This window comes from Perognathus longimembris, chromosome 10 (assembly GCF_023159225.1).
Source record: "Perognathus longimembris pacificus isolate PPM17 chromosome 10, ASM2315922v1, whole genome shotgun sequence".
Taxonomy (NCBI): Eukaryota; Metazoa; Chordata; class Mammalia; order Rodentia; family Heteromyidae; genus Perognathus; species Perognathus longimembris.
Genome location: NC_063170.1, coordinates 12,529,843 through 12,553,874, shown reverse-complemented (window position 1 = coordinate 12,553,874; position 24,032 = coordinate 12,529,843). Strand labels below are relative to the sequence as shown.

General features: G+C 51.6%; 3 protein-coding genes across 3 annotated transcripts in view; all 3 read right to left on the bottom strand.

Moving 5' to 3' along the window:
• Window positions 1-2,902, bottom strand: part of Slc12a4 (solute carrier family 12 member 4) — a 28,324-nt gene extending 25,422 nt beyond the window's left edge. Inside the window, exon 1 of the mRNA XM_048355277.1 lies at window positions 2,713-2,902. Coding sequence (XP_048211234.1) covers window positions 2,713-2,827 — 115 coding nt within the window. The 5' untranslated portion in view covers window positions 2,828-2,902. The remainder of the gene's footprint in view (window positions 1-2,712) is intronic.
• Window positions 2,903-4,623: 1,721 nt separating this feature from the next.
• On the bottom strand, window positions 4,624-10,142 carry LOC125357882 (dipeptidase 3-like). The gene is made up of 10 exons (XM_048354740.1): window positions 9,835-10,142; window positions 9,365-9,491; window positions 7,797-7,926; window positions 7,567-7,708; window positions 7,237-7,306; window positions 6,955-7,131; window positions 6,238-6,322; window positions 5,723-5,798; window positions 5,202-5,337; window positions 4,624-5,109 (listed from the first exon to the last, which is right to left on the bottom strand). Exons 1-10 carry the CDS (start codon window positions 10,140-10,142, stop codon window positions 4,867-4,869), a joined length of 1,494 nt encoding a protein of 497 aa, XP_048210697.1. The 3' UTR covers window positions 4,624-4,866.
• Window positions 10,143-13,155: 3,013 nt separating this feature from the next.
• LOC125358271 (dipeptidase 2-like) lies at window positions 13,156-20,615 on the bottom strand. The gene is made up of 10 exons (XM_048355287.1): window positions 20,492-20,615; window positions 19,066-19,192; window positions 18,423-18,552; window positions 18,197-18,338; window positions 17,289-17,358; window positions 16,995-17,171; window positions 16,538-16,622; window positions 15,619-15,694; window positions 13,603-13,738; window positions 13,156-13,514 (listed from the first exon to the last, which is right to left on the bottom strand). Exons 2-10 carry the CDS (start codon window positions 19,180-19,182, stop codon window positions 13,245-13,247), a joined length of 1,203 nt encoding a protein of 400 aa, XP_048211244.1. The 5' UTR covers window positions 19,183-19,192; window positions 20,492-20,615; the 3' UTR covers window positions 13,156-13,244.
• Between the last annotated feature and the right edge of the window lie 3,417 nt (window positions 20,616-24,032).

Below are 24,032 nucleotides of genomic sequence, written 5' to 3'. Positions count from 1 at the left end.
CCCGTACTGTACTGGCCTCAGCTATTCCAAAAATTCCAGGGCACGTTTGGGCTTGCCTACTAGGCCCAAGCTGCTCAAACATTATATGAGACCCCCAGAGAACCCGGGCATGGCCAGGGGCTACTTGTGAGGCATACAGGTGAATCCCTACAAACAGCTGTGAATACACCAGTGGTAGGAATGGAGCCAGGTGACCCCCTTGATCCCAGTGTATAAGACATTGGCCTGAAGTGACCTAGAACCTCGCCATCCCCTGTCTCTAGGCCAGCTGAACACGCAGGCCCATTTATGCCCTCAAAGCAAAGTGGGTGGACATCTTAGGGGATAGAGGGGGAGTCCCAGGAGCTAAGGCTGAGTAGTTTTGTGCCCTCTGACCCTTTGCAATCCCCAACAAGAAGAACCCAATCACTCACCATGCTGTAGGGTGTCCCCCATCCTGCAGACACAGCCAAGGTCTGGTTGGAAAGGAGTACAAGGAGGAGGAAAAGGTAGGGAGTAGTGGGAGGAGCTAGCATCGAGGGATCAAGCAGGACTCAGCCAGCAGCCAACAGCACCAAATCCCTCCTGTCAGTCTCTGAAGGGACCAAGGCGGGGCCAAAGGCTGGACTTAGCTCAGCTTGCTTACTGGTCCAGCCTGATGTTAGGGATGAAGCCCAACCCAGCCACTGGGAATGGAGATATCTTTGCAGGTCTACAGGAGGTGGGATAGTAGCTTCTGCTCTGACACCTTGAGCGAGGCTAGAGGCAGATGAGGGCACAGGGGAGACACTCACATAGCTGCCAAGCCTGAGAAACTTCCATGATATGCTACTGCTCCATGTCCCATCCACACATGGCAGTCAGGTGACATAAGCAACACACGACTGGCTCATAAGAGGGGTAGGCAACCTCAGACATCACAGATCACAGGAAAAGATCATATCACCTGCTACATTTCCTACATGTTTCTACTTTTTTTTTTTTTTTTTTTTTTTTTTGCCAGTCCTGGGCCTTGGACTCAGGGCCTGAGCACTGTCCCTGGTTTCTTTTTGCTCAAGGCTAGCACTCTGCCACTTTAGCCACAGTGCCACTTCTGGCCATTTTCTATATATGTGGTGCTGGGGAATTGAACCCAGGGCCTCATGTATATGAGGCAAGCACTCTTGCCACTAGGCCATATTCCCAGCCCCCTCCTACATGTGTCTATTACTGTCCTTCCTTCCTTCCTTCCTTCCTTTCCCCCTCCTCCTCCCTTTCTCTCTCTTTTTCTTTCTTTGTGCTAGGGATGGAACCCAGGATGTTGCACTTGCTATGCAATCGCTTTGCCACTGAGCTACATCTCAGCATGTCTCCATTACTGACAGTCCCACATCACTGGCATTTGCCATCAGTCATATCACCACTTTCACTGACAACTCTGTAGGAAAGCGACCATGAGGATGCCATCTGGACCTTTTGATCCCCCTCAGCACTTGCACTGATACACACACAGCACTGTCACACTTCAAGCAAGGCACTAGCATGTACAGCCCAGGAAATAGGGAGACTCCTGGGACAGGATATGGAGAAAGGCACTTCCAGGGAGGTGTGCACCTATAAGAAGGGAGGAAGGGATCATTCCAGACCTGGTCCTAACAACCAGGTGGAGAACTAAGGTGCTATTGCCGAGCCCAGAGCTCTTAGCTAATCTGGAGGATGCCAGCTGGAAGCCAGCAGGGGTATTAAAGTCTGTGAGGGTCCATCTCTAGAATAAGCAGCCAAAAGCTGGACTGGGAGTGTAATTCCAATGATAAGTGCCCACCAAGCAAGTGAGAGGCTCTAATTTCAAATGCTAGTACCAGAAAAAAAAAAAAAGAATTAAGATGGTAAAAGGGGGGTGAGCACAAAGGAGAGTGACAGAGGGGGCTTGGTGGATGAGGTACATTGTACACATGTATGGAATGTCAGGATTAAACTCCCCTGTATAGTTAATGTATGCTAGGAAAAAGTGATGTGTGTGTGTTTGTAATTACGGCGCTGGAAGATCACATTCGGGTTTGAATCCCACCAGAGGAAAGTTGCATAACCACCGTCCCTTCTGTCCTCTGAGTGCGAGGAGCAGCATCTCTCCCAGGAGGGAGGTTGGGGAGGATTAAGCGAGTTGATTCACGTAAAATGCCTCGACAAGCCTGGCCCCGTGTGACTGAGGCTACACATGCACAGCCAGGGCGCACGGAGGGCGCCCTGGGCAGGCGCACCCCCTTCCCTCCGGCCGGGCCAGGGGAGCAGGGGCGCAGGGGGTGGAAAGCCTCTCGGAGGGGAAGAGGAGGCCACAGGAGGATGGAGGTGGCGGGCAGCAGGCGCCGGGGCAGCGATCTCACGTTCCCGCAGTGCATCCAGCGGGAAGGGCCAGGGAGGACCTGGGTTCCGCGTTCTCCCCAGCCCGGCAGCCCGCTGGCTGGCTTCCCCGGGCGGCCACGTCTGCAGCCCCCGCCCGCAGCCCGCAGGGGAGGAGCTGGGGCGCGGAGAGCGGCCCAGCCCCGGCGTCCCGGCGCCCCGGGGCCCCGGAAAACCCGTGGAGTGCGCGCGAGGCGCAGAGCGAGGGAGAAAGCGGAGCCCGCCCCGACGTGTGCGCACCAGGCCGGGCCGGGCACGCGGCGGGGGGTCCCGGGAGGGACGCCCCGTCCTCGCCCCGTCCCCGCCCGCCCCGCCAGGCCGAGCCCACCGCCCGCGCCCCGCCGGGCCCGCCCTCACCGTCCGAGTCCTCCCGCTCGGCGCGCTCCCCGTAGTCCACCCAGCTGAGCCCCTCGAGGTTGTCATAGTCGCCGCGCTGCGGCCCGTCCACCGGCACCACGGTGAAGTGCGGCATCGCGCGCGCCCGCCCGCCGTCCCGGCCGCTCGCCGGCTGCGCCCGCTGCCCGGGGTCGGAGCGCCCCGCCCGCTCGCATTCCTCCCCGCTGCGCTCACTTCCTCCGCCCGCCCCCCGGGCCGCCCCTCGGGGGCGGGGAGCAGGAGGGGCTCCGGCCGGATCCTCCCCGAGAGCGACCTGCCGTCCCGGGGACCCCAAAAGCCGGAGAAGCCCCCGAAGTGGGGAAAGACCCCTTAAAGCCTGCTCCTGTGTGACGGTCGGGCGAGGGACTGCCCTCTCTGAGCTCCGGATGCATCACTTCAGGGACTTGGGGTGCACCGAGTTGGGACTTGGGGTGAATTGACTCGGACCTCTGGACCTCGTAAGCCCTGGGGATGCGCGCAGTTACTTCCTGAGCCAGAGGGTGGGCAGGACCCACGCAGAACCGTCGTGGCTACCTCAGTCCTGCCCAGAGCCTCCGGCGAGACGTCGTCCCCATTTCCACCCGGTGTCCGGGTCCGCGGTGGGAGATCCGAGCCCCGACGGTGGTGCCGCTGCTCCTGCCCCCGCCCCTGCCCAGCCTCCCCCGCCGGAGGCCGCTGCGGGGCCTGGCCCTTCCTGGGAGGCTCCTGCTTCCCCAGGTCCTGTTTACCACTTTAGGGCAGAACATTGGGTGATTAGCCAAGGTTTTCTCATTAAAAAAATTTTTTTTTCTGTCTCCAGAAGGTTCCTTTATCAGTGTCCTTTGCTTATTTGCTCCCAAGTTCTTTCACTTTGTGCTCCACTGCTTCAGATAACATCCTGTAGACTTTACTTTAGCATCTTTATCTTTCTGGGCTGTCCTTTCTCTGTCTCTTTCTGGACTTTATCAGAAAATCCCAGAGGACATCTTACTTGTCTTTCTCCATTTTCTCTTTCGGGCTTTACCCATGGACTGAGCCTCAGGCTCCCTGCTAACTGCCTCCACCTCCTAGCCTCCAGCTGCAGGACTAGAGGTCAGCTAGCCTGCAGGGAAACCCCGGCCAACTGCTATCTGACCCCTCCTCCAACAGCCAGGACTGGTGGCACCAGTCAACCTGCCTTCCTGCTCTTCACACCACCTTCAGCTGCCCTCTCCCCTGCTCACTGCTGTCCTGTCTGGGCCAGGGGAGTAGCCCCTTCCTCTGAAGAGAAAGACTTGGTCTCCTCCTAGTGTTCTTGGTCCTACTCTACCAAGGCCTGGCTGGCCTCCCCCTGTGCATCATCTCTCCCATCCTCCACCCTCTCGCTTTAGCTCAGCTTTTCAAGCTTTTTACCTGCTCTGGACTTGGTCTTTAGGCCCTGAGTTCAGATAGATAGATATATAGATAGATAGATGTTAGATGGATAGATTAGATAGACAGATAAATATGTGCTTGTATATGTGTGTGTATCCCAAGTAACCTTGCTACTCACAAGGCTCAAGTGAGCTCAGGAGTTCTAGGTCAACCTGCACAACACAGAGACTCTGCCTCTAAGAATGTTTAACCTTTCAGAAAGCCTAGAAATTCACCCAGGGTCACATTCCCTGATGGGCGGACACTAAATTTCCTTCCTCTGTGCTATTTGGGGGGCTTTGAATTTGCTGAGCTGGCTGGGCACTGATGGCTCATGCCTGTAATCCCAGCTACTCAAGAGGCTGAGATCTGAGAACTGCAGTTTGAAGCCAGCCTAGGCAGGATGTCCAAAAGACTCTTACCCACAATTAACCACCAGAAAACTGGAAAAGTGGCACTGTGGCTCAAAGTGGTAGAGTGCTAGCTTTGAATATAAAAGCTCAGGGACAGCACCCAGGCCCTGAGTTCAAGCCCCATGACCACCAGAAAACAAAATTGCTGAGCTGCCTCTCCCCTCCTGGGGACCTTCAGCAAGTGGTCCTAGGCTGCAGGACCCATTCTAACAAAGAGCAACACAAAGAAGAAAGGACACATATGTGGTTAATGCCTCAAATATTTATTCTAACTATGTTCTGCAGTCTGGATACCTGGGGGAGGGTGGACTTTGGGGGACTTTGCAACAGTGACTCCTGCAGGGACTGATGGTCACCAGAGCCCAAGGATGAGGACTGGGAGAATAGCAGCAGCCACAAGGCCTGGAATGGGACATGGGGGGCAATTGGAGGGTCTCCAGATGTCCTGACTGAATGGCTGCTTGGTCACCTTCAGGTGTGTGCCGGAGTGTTTATCGGGTGACAGAGGCTGGATGTGGGAGTGGCAGATGCTGCTTAGCTGCCTGTCAGGAATCTGGACCTCCACAGGGCTCTTCCCACTGTTTTCATCTCTCACCTGGAGGGGAGAGTCAACAGTGAGTCACACCACAGTGACCCCCATCTGCTCAAGCCATTGAGCCAGTCATCCTCTGTGCCAGGCCTGTATACCTGCTCCACTTGTCTGAAGACCCGCAGCAGATTTCCTCGAAGGACTCCTTGAAGCTCTTCTGCACTCCAGCCACGACGCAGCAACTCCTCTATCAGCACTGGGTATGTGGACACGTCCTCCAGCCCCTGAGGGAACCTGTGTGGCCACGCACCAGTCACCTGGGGGACCTTGACCCTGATCCTCGCCTAGGGCCTCCTGCCTAGCAACAATATATGTGACTTAAATTGACAGACATCTTCCAATTGGGAAGGTCTTTAAGGACTGCCATTTTACCAGCTAAGCAGATGTCCAGTCTACAACAGATCTACAGGGCAGGGAGAAGTACGTGAATTGAGCTCCCGTGGGGAAGGGAGTACTAAGCAAGTGTGTTGACTTAGGATGGGGCCACTGGACTACAGAAATGACAGGAAAAACCTAGGAAGTAGGCTTGGGCAGGTGGGCTGCAGGGCCTGACTGATGGGTAACTAAAAGAACCCTTGTTGTACCTCAGCCAAGATGAGTCCCGAGTGGAAGCACTTACCTGCCAGATCCATCATAATTTCCACCAATCCCAATGAATTCAGATCCAATGACTGCCCTGATGTGGTCAAAATGATCTAGAAGATGGAGGTTGATGGTGGACAGCACATGGCTTGGAATCAGACCCTGGGCCCAGCCCTGGCCAATTTCCTTGCCCATAGCACACTAGACCATGTCAGCTGACTCCGCAGGGTGCCCCCAAGTCCTAAGGTAGCTAAGGTAGACTAGTGGGGACCTCAGAGCCACCCTCTCTTCCTGCATCCTAGGGCATCTCTGCATGTATTGCCCATCAATGTGGAGAATGAGAAAGGTTCAAGGATTAGGAGAAAAAACAAAACCCAGAGGCAGAGTCATCAAACCCATCAGCACTCATTATGGCCTCAACTTTGTGAGCTGGGTCTGCTGCACCTCTGTTGTTGGGATTGCCCATATGTGCTGGACTACTGGAACAGTCCTGATGGTCCCAGTGGCCATAGCCCAAGACAGAGCTATAAAAAGAGCTGAGGTTGGGCTTACCTGCCACGGTGGACAAGTTGCTAAGCAGGTCACACTGCAGAATCCCCATAGACAGTGTCACCATCACGATGCCACCATTTTTCTTCTGTAGGAATAAGACCCAAGGGCACTCAGGTCAGCCTTTCAGGCCTGCCAGTGTTAGGGTCCCCTGCTGTGGGGACCCTAACAGGACAGGAATTTCATGCTGGCTTCAGAAACTAGAAGATCCTTCCTCATTGGGTTTGTGGATCTCTGAATGAAACTGATTTGGCCTTCAGTTTTAGAGATAGAGGAGGGTCCAAGCATGTATGAGACTTGAATTAGAGCAACTTTCTTTGTTCAACTGTGGGGCTTGAACTCAGGGCCTGGTTGCTGTCCATGAGCTCTTTCTCAAGGCTAGCACTTTACCACTTTGAGCCACAGCTCAAACCAAAAGTGGTTCTGGTTTTCTGGTGGTTAATTGCAGATAAGAGTCTCAAAGACCAAGAAATGTACTCACTACCTTAAGTATGTAACTGCAATCCCTCTCTACATCATCTTGACAATAAAAAATAAACAAAAATAAAAAGGTTAAAAGTCTCAAAGACTTTCCTGCCCACGCTAGCTTTGAACCATAATCCTCAGATCTCAGTTTCCTGAGTAGGTAGGATTACAGGCATGAGCCACCAGTGCCCAGATCAAGAATCTTTTAACGAGGCATAGCTAACCTTGGGTTTCAGGTCTGGGGTAGCTACTTACCAGAAGCTGTAGGATATCATCAGGAACATTCAGTGTATTGTTGCACACAGCCCTGGCAGCAGAGTGGGAGAAGATCACAGGGGCCTTTGACACCTCCAGAGTCCGCCTCACCAAGGTGTCCGAGGCATAGGACAAGTCTATCATCATGCCCAAACGGTTCATTTCCTCCACCACTTTCTGCAGGGACAATTTGGGGGTGGGATAAGGGATGTCAGGTAGCTCATGTGTACATTCATATCTATAGGGAACAGGTGGGGTTGAGTATGACACAGGAGTCCTCACCTCACCAAAGTTTGTCAACCCGCTGACATTGGTGTACAAGTGGTGTCTGAATTTTGTGGAACTCTCTGCCCTGCAAGACAGCCAGGAAAGGACAATGTAGCTGGCCACACCTTGGTCATCAGTGACTGGGCCCTGTCCATCTATCTCACCTCTAGAACAGGTGAGGATCCAGTGATAGCTACTTTCTGAGAGTATCAGGGACCTGCTGAGGATCCAGCCTCTCTCTGTGGACCCCACTTTATTCTCACCTCACTGGTCAGGCTCATCCTAGAGAAAGCAGTTTCCCTACCACACTGCCTGCCATTCTACCCCGGCTAGTACTGAACTCACCAGGGTGTGCTGCAGGTGAAGGTGAGCATCAGGTAGCGTACTCCCAGCAGATAGAAACTTCTCAGCACAGAGAGGCTGCTATCCAGTGAGTGACCACCCTCCACACCAATAAGGCAGGCGAGTTTTTGAGTACTGTTCAGACCTAGAAGAGGATGGGGAGTCACGTGGCCAGAGCCCAGCAACAGACCCAGTGAGTGAACCCCGGACTATCTCCACAGCAAGCATCTCACCTTCAGCTGTGGTCACAAGCTCCAGCTCAGAGTAGGCAGCACACATGCGGCGAATGAGGTCAATCTGCTCCAGAGTGAGGCGCACCGCATCCCGTTCCTGGGTCTGGCATGGCACATAGGCTGACCAGAACTACAGGAAGATCAAAAGGTTCAGAAAGCAGCTTAGGTAGTGTCCAACCCTGTAGACCTGCCCCTCCTGACTTACCCCCACAGGAACCGTTTGGATTAGTAGCCCCCAAATGAGCATGATATATATATTTTTAAAATCAGAACTCAGGGCTGGGAATATGGCCTAGTGGCAAGAGTGCTTGCCTCATATACATGAAGCCCTGGGTTCGATTCCCCAGCACCACATATATAGAAAACGACCAGAAGTGGCGCTGTGGCTCAAGTGGCAGAGTGCTAGCCTTGAGCAAAAGGAAGCCAGGGACAGCACTCAGGCCCTGAGTCCAAGGCCCAGGACTGGCAAAAAAAATAATAATAATAAAATAAATAAAATAAAATCAGAATTCAGGCTTATATACATACACACATATATACATACACACATACACACACACACACACACATACATATATACATATCATCAGTCCTAGGCACTGTCCCTGAGATTCTTTTGTTCAAAGCTAGCACTCTACCACTTGAGCCATAGCCACAGCACCATTTCCAGATTTTTCTGTTTATGTGGCACTGAGGAAACAAACCCAGAACTTTAGGACTTCATGCATGCTAGGCAAGCACTCTATCATTTATATATATATATATTCAGTTCCTCAGGCTTGAACTCAGGGCCTGAGCACTGACTCTGATTTCTTTTCTTCTTTTTAATTTTTTGTGCCAGTCCTGGGGTTTGAACTCAGGGCCTGAGCATTGTCCCTGCTTCTTTCTACTCAAGGCTAGCACTCTACCACTTGAGCTACAGTGCCACTTCTAGCTTTTTCTATATATGTAGCGCTGAGGAATCAAACCCAGGGCTTCATGTATGTGAGGCAAGCACTGTATCACTAGGCCACATCCCCAGCCCCGATTTTTTTTTTTTTTTTACTTAAGGTTGGCCTTCTACCTCTTGAGTCATAGCTCTACTTCATAGCTTTTTGTTGGTTAATTAGAGATGAGAGTATCATACAGAAGCTTTTCTGCCTGGGCTGGATTTGAACCATGATCCTCAGATGTCACTCTCTTGAGCAGGATTACATACAGGCATGAGCCATCAGTGCTCAGAACACTTCAGTACTTTAATATAGCCTAACTGTAGACTCAGGACACATCTTGGGCTACAGATTATAGTCATGTGCTATGTGAGTGTGCCAGGCCGATCTATCATAACCTCTGTGGTTCTAGCCACTGCTATACTCACCAGGGATTTTCTATGTCTCCGCAGAATTCCTGACACCCATGCAGCTCAACTGTGTGAGCCACCAGTGCCCCCTCCAATACCTCATGATGGCACACTGAATACCCATGTACCTCCCCCTTCACTTGGAGTCCAGCCTAGCCATGTTTCTGTGATTCTCCAGCCACCCAACATCCCCCATCATGCTGTGGTATCCAGGGCATCCCCGAGGTACCTGAGCACCCACAAGGCCATCACTAAGCCTGTCCAGGCTGGTCTGACCCATGCTGAAATTGTACAGATTCACATTCTGCAGCTTGTTCTGGAAAAACTGTCTCAGGACCAGAGGCAGGTCGTTGTGCCTAGGGGGGGTGTTAAGACAAAGTCAGAGTGGGAACATGTCACGTCCTCCATTGTGCCTAGAGGTGTTAAGACAAAGTCAGAGTGGAAACACATCACGTCCTCCCATGAGGAAAGGTCTTATCAACACGCCTAGGCCTATCCTCCCCGACTCCACATTGTCACACAGGCAATGTGGAAACCCCTGAGGCTGAGTTGGGGGGGGTGGGGTAGGTCCCAGGTGGACACTCAGGGGTGGTAGTGGGGGACTCCTGGCTCACCCCTCATGCTGTGAACCCTCCCGCGCCCAGGGGTTCCCGTTTGGTAGCCATTCTCGCCACCCTGCCCCACTTGGCATCTACGCACCCGTCCACGAGCGGGAAGTCCCGCATCAGGGCCCGGGCGCGCTCCCGTAGAGTGGGAGTGCGGGAGGTGCCCATCATGTGTGGGGCGTTAGCGGTGGCCATCATCGTCGGAGCGCTAGAGGCGCCCATCGTGGCCGAGTCGCTGGGGATGTCCATCATGGTCAGGGCGCTGGAGGTGGCCAGCGGAATGGTGCGGGCACGGGTGGCCAGGGGCCACAGCAGCAGCTGCAGGAGCAGGAGCAAGAACAGGCCACACCGTGGAGGCCGTCCGCCAAGCGCGAGAAGACCCCGGCGGGCAGCGGGCTGCATGCTGCGCAAGGACAGGCAGACGGACGCGGGTGACCGTCGCGAAGGCCTGGGAGGCGTAGGCGAAGGGCGGAGGGTGGTGGTAGGGTCTCGACTGTGGATACTGGTGCCCCAGGTCGAAGGCTTGCTCTCAGCAGCTCGCAGTGGCGCTCCCTCTACAACCGACGCGCGGGAACCTTCCACGCCGCAGAACGCCGCCGCAAGGGGGCGTCGCGGCTTCCCGCCCTCTCGTTGGACAGCGCCCCCCAGCGTCCGGCGGGAGTCGGCGCGCTGACAGCGTCTGTGGGCCGCGCAGACGCACCCACGCGCAGGGTGGTAGGCTCCGCCCCCCACGCCTATGTTCGCCCCGCCCCCATCCGACTCCTCCCATCTCTGCTCCCTCCTCCCCTTTGCTGTGTATCCCCTGCTCCCTGCTCCCGATACCAACCCCTGGGGGAGCAGGTGGCAGCCCTGTAATCGTCCTACTGTCACCCACCAGCTAGTGCCAATTGAGCCAACTGAGTCAAATATTCCGTGAAATTGTCAGCTGTGCTCAGAAGACGGAATTAAATGTAGGTGATGGATGCTTGGTTGTTTTGGAGACCAGGCCTCGAAATGTTACCAGGTGGGCAGGTAGGTTTCTGTATGTATTATCTTTTCTCTTCTTTGTGGATGTATTGTCTTTTTTTTTTTTTTTTTTTTGTCGGTCATGGGGCTTGAACTCTGGGCCTGGCCACTGCCCCTGAGCTCTTCAGCTCAAGGCTAGCACTCTACCACTTGAGCCACAGCGCCATTTAGGTTTTCTGGTGGTGAATTGGAGGTAAGAGTCTCACGGACTTTCTTACCTGGGCTGGCTTTGAACCGCAATCCTCAGATCTCAGCCTTCTGAGTAGCTAGGATGACAGGTGTGAGCCACCACCGCCACGCTATGGATGTATTATTTTACCTTACCCAACTTTATGCCTTTCCAGACTGTGTATAAACAATTCCTTCCCTCCCCCCCCAACTCCTGTAGTGGGGTTTGAACTCAGGGCCTTGATCAGCTCTACTGGCACTCAACAAATTGTTTTGTTTTGTTTACAATGCAGGATTAAATCGTGGACTTCCACTGAGGCACACTTCCACCTCCTTAGTCAAAATAACTTCAATTTTGTGCTGGGCAGCACTGGCTCATGCCTGTAATGCTAGCTACTCTGGAGGCTGAGATCTGAGGATTGCAGTTCAAAGCCAGCTCAGGCAGGAAAGTCCTTGAGACTTATCTCCAATAATCACTGAAAAGCCAAAGTGTAGCTGTGGTTCAAGCAGGAAACCACTAGCCTTGAGTTAAAAAGCAGCTCAGGAACAATGCCCAGGTCCTGAGCTCAAACCCCAGGACCAGCACAAAAAAACTCAAACAAAAACCCACTTTAGTTTAGTGAAACTTAAAAAAAAATGGGGTCCTAGGCCTTGAACTCAGGACCTGTGTGCTATCCCTGAGCTCTTTTTCTCAAGGCTAGCACTCTACCACTTTGAGCCACTATGCCACCTCTGGTTTTCTGGTGATTAAATGGAGATGAGTCCCATGGACATTCCTGCCTGGGCTGGCTTTGAACCATAATCCTCAGATCTCAGCCTTTTGAGTAGCTAGGATTATAGGCACGAGCCACTAGTGTCCAGCTGTGAAAATTTTCAGGATGTCACTGTTACTAGTAATGTTCGTGTGTGTGTGTGTTTAAATATCACACCGGGCTTAGTGTTGACTGTATGAAGTCCCAGTTACTTGGGAGGCTGACAGAATTACAAGTGGTACTGAGGATTTTTGATTTATGGCCTTGTACTTTCTGGGGAGGCCCTTTGTCATTGTGTCATTGTGTCATGTCCCCAGACCTGAGTTTTCTAGTTGTTTTTTTTTTTTTTTTTTGGCCAGTCCTGGGGTTTGGACTCAGGGCCTGAGCACTGTCCCTGGCTTCTTCCCACTCAAGGCTTGCACTCTGCCACCTGAGCCACAGCGCCCCTTCTGGCCATTTTCCATATATATGGTGCTGGGGAATCGAACCAGGAGCTTCATGTGTAGGAGGCAAGCGCTCTTGCCACTAGGCTATATTCCCAGCCCTCTAGTTGTTTTTTAGATAAGGTCCCACTTTCTGCCCGGAAGGGCCTATGTGGAACAAGAGATTCTCCTACTTGTTTCCACATAGCTGAGATGACAGATGGATACATACCATTGCACCCAAATTTATTGATCAAGGTGAGGTTTTGCAAACTCTTTGCCCTGGCTGGCCTGGTACCATGATCCTCCTGATCTCAGTCCCCTGAGTAGCTAAGATTACAAGTTGAGTTACTGAGCATGGTGCCTAACTGCTACTGAGTAGTTAGGATTACACCTATAGGCCACCAGCACCTAGCTTAATTTCCGGGTTTATTTTTTGCTCAAATTCATGTGATTTAAAAAAAAAACTACTTTTAAGATAATCTGTGGAGCTGGGAATGTGGTTGAGTGCTTTCCTAGCATGCATGAAGCCCTGGGTTCGATTCCTCAGTACCATATAAACAGAAAAAGCCAGAAGTGGTGCTGTGGCTCAAGTGGTAGAGGGCTAGCCTTGGACAAAAGAAGCCCAAGGACAGTGCCTAGGCACCAGAAGTAGCAAAAAAAGAAAAAATAATAATCTGGGATCATTACAAATAGTGCTTGCTTGCCAGGCACCAGTGGCTGCTCAGGAGGCTGAGATCTGAAGATCTCGGTTCAAAACCAGCCAGGGCAGGAAAGTCTGTGAGGTGCATATCTCCAATTAATCACCAGAAAACTGGAAGTGGCACCGTGGCCCAAGTGGTAGAGCACTAGCCTTGAGCTGAAAAGTTCAGGGACAGCACCCAGGCCTACAGTTCAAGCCCCACAACCGACGACAACAACAACAACAAAAGAAATAGTGATTGTCCGGTCATGATTCAACCCCCTGGGCCACGTCAGGCCTAGGCATTCCTTGAGCACATAGTGAGTAAAATCTAGATTCCCCCATCAACCACTGCATTGACTCATATCTGGATCCATGTCCAAAATATTTATTTCCAGGAAACATGTGTGCCTGCACAGGTGGGGAGCTGCATGGGGATCGAGGTGCCAGAGTGACATCTGTCAGGACCAACTGGTCACCAGAGCCACAAAATAAGGATGGGAAATATGGCAACAACAAACATGACAACCACAGTGGAGCCTGAGACTGTGTGTGGGGATTTCGAGAATAACCACTTTGGTGACAACTTGGGTGTCCAGTGTATAGGGGTCTCAGTTAGTTTCTGGTCTGGGACCGGATATTGTCTCAGAGGCTGACGCTGGAGGACAGAACGGCAAGGACTGCCCAGCTCTTCTTCTGGGAATACGTCTTCCAAGGGACTTTGCCACTTCTTTTCTTCCCGTACCTAAAAATGGGAATTGACTGTCAGCAGCTCTCTTAGCTCCCCTTTAATGAACCTGCTCAGACCCCTGTACCTGCCCAGCCTTGTGTACCTGCTCCACTTGTCTGAAGACCCGCAGCAGATTTCCTCGAAGGACTCCTTGAAGCTCTTCCTCACTCCAGCCGCGACGCAGCAACTCCTCTATCAGCACTGGGTATGTGGACACGTCCTCCAGCCCCTGAGGGAACCTGTGTGGCCACACAACAAGTAAATTTCAGGCCTGGCACCCTGCTTCCAACACAGATCCAAGTGGTATGTGTGCTGGGACACTGCACCCCAACCCCGGGCAGATGTGGAAAGTGATTCGCTCCTTCCTGTTCTTCATCCTTCAGAGGAGGCCTCAAAACTTCCTTGAATATTTGCCCAAACTGTGTGTGTGTGTGTGTGTGTGTGTGTGTGTGTGTGTGTGTGTGTGTGTGTGTGCTAGAACTGGGGCTTGAACTCAGGGCTTTGGACTCTGGCTCAGTTTTTTTGCTCATAGCTAGTGCTGTACCACTTGAGCCATGCCTAGTTAAGCCTCCTGGATTTGTCAGTCAGGTTTGGCTGTGAACTCAATCTTTAGATATCAGCCCCTCTGCATAGCTAGGTTACAACGTGATGCACTGGCACCCAGCCAAACTGTACTGTTAAGATCTGTATTTTCCACAAAAAGTAAATGTTCCCTCTTTTAAAAACAAACAAAAATGCTGAGTGTGGTGGTGTGTCAGGCTTATCATCTTAGCTATGCAGGAGGATGGAATTGGGAAGATCATGATTTGAGGTAACCCCAGGCAAAAAGTTCAAGAGACCCCATCTCAACTAAAAAGAGCTAAGTATTATCTGGGTACTGATAGCTCACATCTGTAATCCTAGTTACTCAGGAGGCCTAGATCCAAGAATCAAGGCTTGAAGTCAGCGTAGGTGAATAAGTCTATGAGACTGTTATATCCAATTAACCACCAAAAAGCCAGAAGTAGAGCTGCGGCTCAAGTGGTACAGCTTTAGCCTTGAGCAAAAAAGCTAAGGGACAGTGTCCAGGCCCTAAGTTCAAGCCCCAGTACTGGCAAAAAAAAAAGAAAAGAAAAAAATCTCAAATAGATATTTGTGGTCGCAGGAAGTAAAACCATATCTCAAAAATAACCAGTGCAATAAAGGACTAGAGATGTGGCTCAGCAGTAGAGCACCTGTCTAACAAGTGCGATGGCCTGATTTCAAACTTCAGTACTGCTAAAATAATACAAAGGGAACTGAAGTTGTAGTTCAGTGAGAGAGTTCTTGCTTAGTATATGTAAGACACTGAATTTGATCCCCAAATCTTCAAAATAATAACAACAATAAATTCCTATAAATTCCTAAAGAAACAAGAAGAGAAAGCTTCCCCAGAATTGGGTAAAGAAGTGGCCTGGGCATGTAGCTCAGTGGTCAAGTGCTTGTCTAACATGTACAAAGCCCTGGGTTCAATCCTCAGTACTGCAAACAATGAAGGAATGAATGATTACTGAGTTTGGTGCTGGTAGCTCATGCCTGTAATCCTAGTTACTCAGAAGGATGAGATCAGAGGATTGCAGTTCAAAGCCAGCCTAGGCAGGAAAGTTCCTAAGACTCTTCTCTCCAATTAACGTTACATCAGAAACCCGTAGCCTCAAGGCACTAGCCTTGAGCACAAAAGCTCAGTGTCAGTGTCCAAACCTTGAGTTCAAGCCTCATGATCAACCAAAAAAATAACATTTAAATAAATAGATAGATAGATAGATAACAGTAAGTGACTAGAACTTGGCAGAGATGATAGCCCACACTAGACTTTGATGTCTGCTCATAGGGAGTGGGTTTGCTGTGACTGGGTTTCTGTGCATGTGCAGGTAGATGAGCTTTCTGGTGGCTCAGGCAAATAAAGGTCTCTGGCCTTTAGAGTAGGACCAGGAGGCTGAAGGCTGAACACAGACTAATCCAGGAAGCATGCAGGGAATTTAGGAAGTGCAAGGTGGGCAAAGCCTAAAGGCAATGAGGGAACATGCTGGGGGAGTGGGTCATGGCGACCGGGGCCCCATTACTCTCCAGCAGCCCCAAGCAAACCACACAAAGTACTCACTGGTTGGTGCCGTCATAATCTCCACCAATCCCGATGAACTTGGAGCCAATGACAGCCTTGATGTGGTCAAAGTGATCTGGGGAGAGAGGGAGTCAGCAGTGTGAGGCTTCTAGGGTAGAGGTGCTCTTCTAAAGCTAGACTCTACTGATGCCCCTTTCTTGCAGCTGATAAGGTCATGCAGACCAATTCCTTGGTAACCTGACCCTTCGTGGGGCCACCTGGAGGTCCAGTGGTTTGACACGGGCAGATCTCACTTGTCTCTCTACTGAACTTTAGGTTTGGAATGAACTCAGAGAGCCACCTATTTGTGCCTTTTCCCATCCAAATTCACCCTGCACCCAGAACCTGGTAGGAGCTTCTTTCCAGAGACGCAGAAGATAGGAAAGGGACAAAGAATAGAGCTGATAAAGATTTCCGAGAGGGCTGGGAACATGGCCTAGTGGCAAGAGTGCTTGCCTCGTATACATGAGGCCCTGGGCTCGATTCCTCAGCACCACATATACAGAAAATGGCCAGAAGTGGCGCTGTGGCCCAAGTGGCAGAGTGCTAGTCTGGAGCAAAAAAGAAGCCAGGGACAGTGCTTAGGCCCTGAGTTCATGGCCCAGGACTAGCAAAAAAAAAAAAAAAAAAAAAAGATTTCGAGACCTAAGAGAGAGAAAAGGCCCCAGCGCTTCAGTAGTCTTAGCCGAGGCCCAGATATTCAGCACCCAACTTTATGTCTGATCACCTCCTTTATCCTCAATGCGGACTCTGTGACTATCATTCCACCAGAGCACCAAGGTGCTGGGTACTGTTCATCAGGTGATTTTTTAGCCAAACCACCACTGAAGCTGTGCTGATGTCCTCCAAAGGGCTCAGGTCCAAACCAGAGCTTCTCAGAAAGCCCAAGGGCTTGGGGGGAGTGCAGGGGGAGGCTCACCTGCCACAGTGGACACGTTGGCTAATTCATTGCACTGCAGCACCCCTACAGACAAGGACACCATCACGATGCCACCGTTCTTCTTCTGCAAAGATAGTTGGGACCCTCAGCTTGGCCCCCAGCACAAGCATGTGCTTGTCCAGCCCTTGAGCCCCAGTCAGGAGGATGTTGAGCCCTAACTTTGTGGGCCACAGCAGACTGTACCTCTCTGGTTTTGTGTGAATGGGGAAATCTCCACCCTGGTCTGGGTGGAGGTGTCTTGGCTCAGGGTGTGAGAACTAGAGGAATATTTACCATCTAGAATCTCTACCCCAACACATATTTAAGACTTCAGAGACCAGGGATAGAAGATGTTCAGCCTGGGTTCTCAGGAGACTGGGGAAACAAGGGCCCAAGGTCAAGGTCTTGTAAGTCTTAAACCTTTTTCTTTAGTTCCCCATACCGGGCAATTTCTCACCAGAAGTTGCAAGATGTTATCAGGAACATTTCGAGCATTCTCACACACACCGCGGGCAGCCGAGTGAGAGAAGATCACAGGTGCCTGTGACACTTCCAAGGCCCGTTGTGCTGCAGCATCTGAGCCATGGGACAGGTCTACCATCATGCCCAGGCGATTCATTTCAGCCACCACCTTCTGCAGGGCAGATTGAGAGAAGGGTGTCAGGGGCGCCCATGTGACCCCATTTATCTATAGGGAAAGGTAAGGCAAGCGCATTTGCTTGGGGCTGGAGTACTAAACCACAGTCCTTACCTCACCAAAGCTGGTCAGTCCACTGACATTGTTGTAGAATGGGTGGACATTCTTAGATGAGCTCTCTGCCCTACGGAAGGGCCAAGAAACAGGTCTGGCTGGTGGCTATTCTTGGACACAAGAGCCTAAAAGCCTGTACCAAAACTTCTACCTGATTGGGCACCTGTGGCTCACATCAGTAGGCTGAGATCTAATGATTGTGGTTTGAAGCCAGCCCAAGCAGGAAAGTCGGTTAGACTTATCTCCAGTTGAGCACAAACAGAAGCCGTATGTGGAGCCATAGTAGACTATCAGAAAAAAAAAATCTAAGAGACAGTGCCCAGTCCTGAGTTCAAGCACCAGTACCAGCATGTGCATGCATGCACATACACACATAGACACACACAGAGACAGACAGACAGACCCATACACATACACACACACCACCACCACCACCACCACCAACAAAACTCTTCTATCCCTGTAATTCCCTGGAGCAAATTCATGCACTCAGGCCAGGATGTGCCTGGCAGAGGAGGGGTCCTGTCTGGGATCCAGTTTTTTTTTGTTTGTTTGTTTTGTTTTTGGCCAGTGGTGGGCCTTGGACTCAGGGCCTGAGCACTGTCCCTGGTTTCTTTTTGCTCAAGCTAGCACTCTGCCACTTGAGCCACAGCGCCACTTCCGGTTTTTTTCTATATGTGGTGCTGGGGAATTGAACCCAGGGCTTCATGTAAACGAGGCAAGCACTCTTGCCACTAGGCCATATTCCCAGCCCCAATCCAGTTGTTTTTTATTAACTCAGAATACCAGCTCTCCTTCCATTCCAAAGCCAGCGTCAGATCCTAGGGCTAAAGCTTGATCTGAGCCTACAATGTGATCTTGGTCAGACTCCTGCCTCAGTGGACCCACACCATCTCCCCTGCACTCACCAAGGTGTGTTGCAGGTATGAGTGAGCGTCAGGTAGCGTACTCCCAGCATATAGAAACTGCGTAGCACAGACAGACTGCTATCAAGTGAGTGGCCACCCTCTACGCCAATGAGACAGGCCAATTTCTGGGTGCTCTTCAGAGCTGAGGGCCAGTAGGACAAGTGATTACTTTCAGGAGCTACAATAAATCCATCAAGTCCCTTCTACCTAGGACCAGCCCACTCACCTTCAACTGAAGTCACCAGCTCCAGCTCAGAGTAGTTGGCACACATGCGATGAATAAGGTCAATCTGCTCCAGAGTGAGGCGTACAGCATCCTGGTCCTGAGTCTGGCAGGGGACGTAGGCTGACCAGAACTGGCGGGAAAGGCAGGGGTTGACTTGGGTAGGGGCTGCTCTGGTGCTCTGCAGGCCTTCATAGCCAACACAGCCTCCAGTGGTCCCAGAGGCAACAAGGAATGCTCTCATTCTGTGATATCTTCATTCCCACGGTTGCTTGGTGTACTGCTGTAGTCCCAGTATCATTTCATGACACTTTTTTTATGCCAGTACTGGGGCTTAAGCTCAGGGCCTGGACATTGATTGTCCTTTGGCTTTTTTGCTCAAGGCTGGTGTCTCACCACTTGAGCCACAGCTCCACTTAGAGCTTTTTGGTGGTTAATTGGAGATAAGAATCTCACAGACTTTCCTGTCCTAAACTGGCTTTGAACAGGGATCCTCAGGACTCAACCTCCTGTGTAGTTAGGATTACAAACATGAGCCACTGCTGCCCCTTTGGGTCCCCATTTGACTGAAAATCCCCTCAGGCCCCTCTCTTCCTACCATTCCCCGGCAGCCACACTGTGGCACCTTGCGGGGTCATCGTGGTACCTGGGCACCCACAAGGCCATCTCTAAGGCGATCCAGGCTGGTCTGGCCATGACTGAAGTTTCTCAGGTTAACATCCTTTAGACCTTTCTGGAAAAGTTGCCTCAGGACCAGGGGCATGTCATTGTGGCTGAAAGGAAGTCGAGGAAGACGTGAGAACAGGGATAAAAGTACGGGTTCCTTAGCTACCAGGCCAAGCAGGGCATATCCCAGGGGTCCCCCACCCGCACACTGTTGCCCAGACTTTAATGAGGTTCCTTGAGGCCTGGGGGCAGAGACTGAAAGATGGGAAGGACGACAGGAGAGCGGGCCGTGTGGGCATGGTACAGGAGGCAGTGGCTCCTCGCTGTCCTGTAGGTTCAGGGCCCTCCCCTCCTCAGGGGTGCCCTCAGCGCCCACCCCACACCCACGCACCCGTCCACCAGCGGGAAGGCCCGCATTAGGGCCCGAGCGCGCTCTCGCAGCCCCAGGCCTGGCGTCGTTGGGGCCCTGGGGTTGCCCGTTGTGACCAGGGTGCTGGGGGCGCTGGGCAGGGTTGGGGCGCCGGAGGTGCCGGGCGTGGTCTGGGCCAGGCTGGCGGGCCGTGCGGACCCCAGCAGCAGCCCGGCCAGCAGCAGGTACAGCGCAGGCCGCAGAGGCTGCCGGACCCCCGCTTGGGGCCCCTCGAGGACCGCGGGAGTCATGCTGCTCGGGGCTCTGGGACCAAGGTGGTGGCGGAGCCTGAGAAGGACAGAAGAAGCGGGTGACGGTCGAGTCCCCACGCTGGGATCCAGTCTCCAAGACGGGGTTGGAGTCGCCGCACGCGGCGACGCCTGCCACGCGGGCTGTCGCAAACGTCGCACCGCGCCGCGCCGCCGCCAGAGGGCGCCACGGCCCTTGCCGTCTCCGGGATGCCAAAGGGCGCCCCCGCTGGCCCGGCGGATCCCGGCCCTTGAGCACCGGGGTGGGCGCCTCCAGCTCCGGCCCCCTCTTCCTTCCTTGCTGCTTCTAGCGCTTCTTCCTCGGCCAGGGAGGGGGCCTGGGGTGTAACCTCAGCCATGTGGCCTTCCTAGATAACCGCCAGCCACTTTCCAGGGCCGCAGGTGTCCGTGCCTAACGGTGCCTCTGGGCTAGGTAGGGTGGGCGTCGGGGAGGACCTGGTGCCTGGAAATGAGTCAGTTTCAAGGAGTCCATAGGTTCAGTGACCAATCTTCTCTCCTTTATCTACCTCATCTCTATCCCTGGGGGACTGGGAATTGTTAGGAGCACCCCCAAGCAGCCTCAGGAATTGCCCTTTCCTCAGGAGCGTGCTGCATCTCTGCCCAGGACTCCCTTGAAGGGGCAGCATCAGGGAAGACCGACTTACTAGGGCAGGAGCTCAGTCATTCAGCTATTTGGATAGAAGGAAATAGAGTAATTTCCAGGGTAATAGAGCCCCACACCCAAGCACCTTCCTTCAGAGCTGCTGGCTGATCTGCTTGGCGAGGATCCTTCCTACCTCAATGTGGAAAGTCAGGTCCGAAATTCAGGTCCTAAGGAAAGGCCTGACACCGAGGTCCTGTGGCTACAGCCAAATTATCATGAGGCTGTTGTGGTTTGAGCACTCTCTGAAACCTCAAGGGCTGAACTCAGTTCCCTTCCTCCCCTGGCAGGCCCCACCCTGCTCCCAGGCTGGGCCTTACCCTAGCTGTTTCCTCCAGGAATCCCCCAGTACTACATGCTCACACCCGCATGGCTGATGTGTGGGTCCTGTTGGAAATCCCACCCATGAAACTGAACTGTGCCCAGACTCCTCATTCCCAGAGACCAGTTTCTGCTCCTGTCCTTCAGCATCTTAAATGTTTGCTTTGAATCTTAGCACATGTTGGAACTCCTCTAGTTTTTGGAACCTTCTTTAGGTAGCAAAGAATGATCAGGGCATGAGGACTTTTGTTTCTACTGCCTCTTCATCAGTAGCAGCCACCTTCATCTCTCACTTCCTCCTAGTCTTGCTTCCACTAGTCTATTACTTTCAGAGAAACGACAACAGTCCCTCTTAAAAATAAAAATCAGGCTGGGAATATGACCTAGTGGTAAAGTGCTTGCCTTACTTATACATGAAGCCCTGGGTTCGATTCCTCAGCACCACATATATAGAAAAAGCCGGAAGTGGTGCTGTGGCTCAAGTGGTAGAGTGCTAGCCTTGAGCAAAAGGAAGCCAGGGACAGTGCTCAGGCCCCGGGTTCAAGCCCCAGGACTGGCAAAAAAATAAATAAAAATAAAAATCCATCAGAACCCAGTGCTAGTGGTTCTTGCCTAGTTACTGAGATCATTATCTGAGGATCATGGTTCAAAGCTAGCCTGGGCAGAAAAGTCTGTGAGACACATCAGAAAAAAGCTAAAAGTGGAGGTGTATGTAATTCAAGTGGTAGAATTCCAGCAGTGAAAAAGCTAAGCAAGACTTGTGAGGTCTTGAATAGTTTCTCTCTCCCTCCCACCCGCGCTCCTTCCCTCCTTCCCTCCCTCCCTTCCTTCTTTCCCTTTCTTTCTCTGTCGCTCTCTGTGTCTGTGTCTGTGTGTCTGTCTGTCTCTCTCTCTCACACACACAAATCAGTGTTGAGGGGCTAAAAGTGTGGCTCAAGTAAAAGAGTTCTTGCTTAGAAAGTGTAAGGCCCTATGGTTAAGGGCCAGCTACCACCACTGGGGAAAAAATAAATCAGTCAAGGAGAGAGAATGTAGCTTAGTGGTCAGACACTTGCCTAGCAAGTCCAAGGCCCTGAATCCAATCCCTAGCACTGGAAAAAAAAAGTGTGATCCCACTTCTCAGGGAAGCTGAAGCAGGAGAATATTGAGTTCAAGGCTAGTATAGACAAAGTTAGCAAGACTGTATCTCAAAAATAAAATACAATAAAGGACTAAGGACAGGGCTCCAATCTAACATGCTTAGGGTCTTGGGTTCAATCCCCAGTACTGTGAAAGAATGAAAATAAAACAAAAGGAAGGAGGGAAGGTGAAATTAACACAAACTAGTACCTGCAGAGGAGGCAGCAATGGTAGAAAGAGGCTTATCCTGGTGGTAGAGCTGGCCTGCTCCTACTGCTACCCAGTGCATTGCAAGGATATTCAGGGAAGTAAAGCAGGATAAATGACAGGTGCACAGGCTGCCTCAAATGCTCAGGCTGCCAGGGTAGGTGGAAGAAGGAGCTTCCTTACTGTCCAGCATTGTCCACTTGATGGTTGTCTCCATTCTGGGTCCCCTGGTCCTGGAGTCTCATGATGTCCCCCCCTTTTTTTTTTTGCCAATTCTAGGGCCTGGGCACTGTCTCTGAGCTTCTTTTGTTCAAGGATAGTACTCTACCACTTGTGCCAGAGTACCGCATCTAGGTTTTTTTCTGTTTATGTGGTACTGAGGAATCAAACCCAGGGCTTCATTTATGCTAGGCAAGCACTCTACCTCTAAGCCACAAACGGGAATGTGGCTCTTTCTGAGTGTGTCTTTCTGGATCTGCTTCCATAGTAACTGACATTAATTCTGGGGGAAAAAAGTCTTCCAAGCCAGAAGACATCTTAATCGCTACAAACACACCTCCTCTGATCACAATGTCCCACCCTTCCTGAAGTGATAAATAGGACATTTTTCTTCCTTAAAAGACAGTCAATTTTTTTTAGCTCCTTCAGTTCTTACAGTAGCCTACCAAATAGGATTGGTTTTTTGTTTTTGCTGGCCTGGGGGCTTAAACTCAGGGCCTGGGTGCTGTCCCTGAGCCTCTTTGTGCTCAAGGATAATGTTCTTATCACTTGAACCACAGCACCACTTCTGCCCTTTTCAGAGTAGTTTATTGGAGATAAGAGTATCCCAGACTTTTCTGTCTGGGATGGCTTCGAACTATGATCCTCAGATCTCAGCCTCCTGAGTAGCTAGGATTGCAGGTATGAGCAATTGGTGCCCAGCTCCGATAGGGATTTTACCAGCTTCCCTTTCTAGGCGAGAAAGCTGAGAGCCAGAGCAACTAACCAGAGCCATGTCCTGGCCAAAGCAGATGGGGGTTCCTCCAATGCTTCCATTTCCAGATTCCTCACCAGGAAAGGCTTTACCTGCCTTCCTTCCATCCGTTTGTCCAGACATCCTGTCTGGGTCACCCATAGCCGTTGGCCCTTTGGTAAAGTGTGCAATGATATGGGTAGACAAGTCCCCACGCATCACACCTGTTGATCTAAGTGTGCAGAAGGCTGGGCTGCCAGATACTGTTTGGAGCCATATCTCATCAATATCCACACCGTATGTGGGATTTCACTTTTAGCTCAAATTAGCCTGCTCATCTTAGATCTGCAGGAAGATCTACTCCTGGAACAACATGTTCTTTCCAGCCATACAGGTACCAGACGCTCCAGCTTTTTGTTTTATGTGGAAAGCCTTCCTCCTTGGCCTGGCTTCATGGCCTGCATGAGATAGCTTATCCTGTGAAGGCCAGAAGGTGAGCTCTCACTAATTTCAAATGTGACTGAACATCAGGCCACACCCAAGAAGCGGGCTGTGTGTGTGTGTACTGGGGCTTGAACTCAGGGCCTACGGTGCTGTCTCTTAGCTTTTTCACTCAAGGCTGGTACTCTACCACTTGAGCCATGGGTCTACTTCTGGCTTTTTGATGGCTAATTGGAGATAAGTCTCAGGGACCTTTCTGCTCAGGCTGGCTTTGAACTGCAACCCACAGATTTCAGTCTTCTGAGTAGCTAAGATTGCAGATGTGAGCCACCGGCACCCAGATCTGCTCTCCATTATTATTATTTTATTTTTTTTAAATAACTGGCCTGAGTTCTGCCACAGTTCACCAAGGCACCACTGTAAGGTTGTATACTTAGAAGCTTCACCCAATGGACACATTTGAAGACAGAAGACCTTTCAATGTGTAGGAATGTACATGGGGGGGGAGGTATTGAAGCTTGGCGTTGGATAAGCAAGATTTCAAATCAAATGTAGAAAATCACTTTATTGAGCAGTAAGGGCTATAAAG

Coding starts and splice junctions, on each gene's coding strand:
- LOC125358271 (XM_048355287.1), bottom strand. CDS start 19,182: ATGCCCCTGGTCCTGAGGCAACTTTTCCAGAAAGGTCTAAAGGATGTT. Junction 18,553..19,065: donor ATGGCCTTGTGGGTGCCCAG/GTACCACGATGA, acceptor CTTTCCCGCCAG/TTCTGGTCAGCCTACGTCCC. Junction 18,339..18,422: donor GCTGGTGACTTCAGTTGAAG/GTGAGTGGGCTG, acceptor ACTGGCCCTCAG/CTCTGAAGAGCACCCAGAAA.
- LOC125357882 (XM_048354740.1), bottom strand. CDS start 10,142: ATGCAGCCCGCTGCCCGCCGGGGTCTTCTCGCGCTTGGCGGACGGCCT. Junction 9,492..9,834: donor GACTTCCCGCTCGTGGACGG/GTGCGTAGATGC, acceptor CACCCCCCCTAG/GCACAACGACCTGCCTCTGG. Junction 5,110..5,201: donor TCTTCAGACAAGTGGAGCAG/GTATACAGGCCT, acceptor TCTCCCCTCCAG/GTGAGAGATGAAAACAGTGG.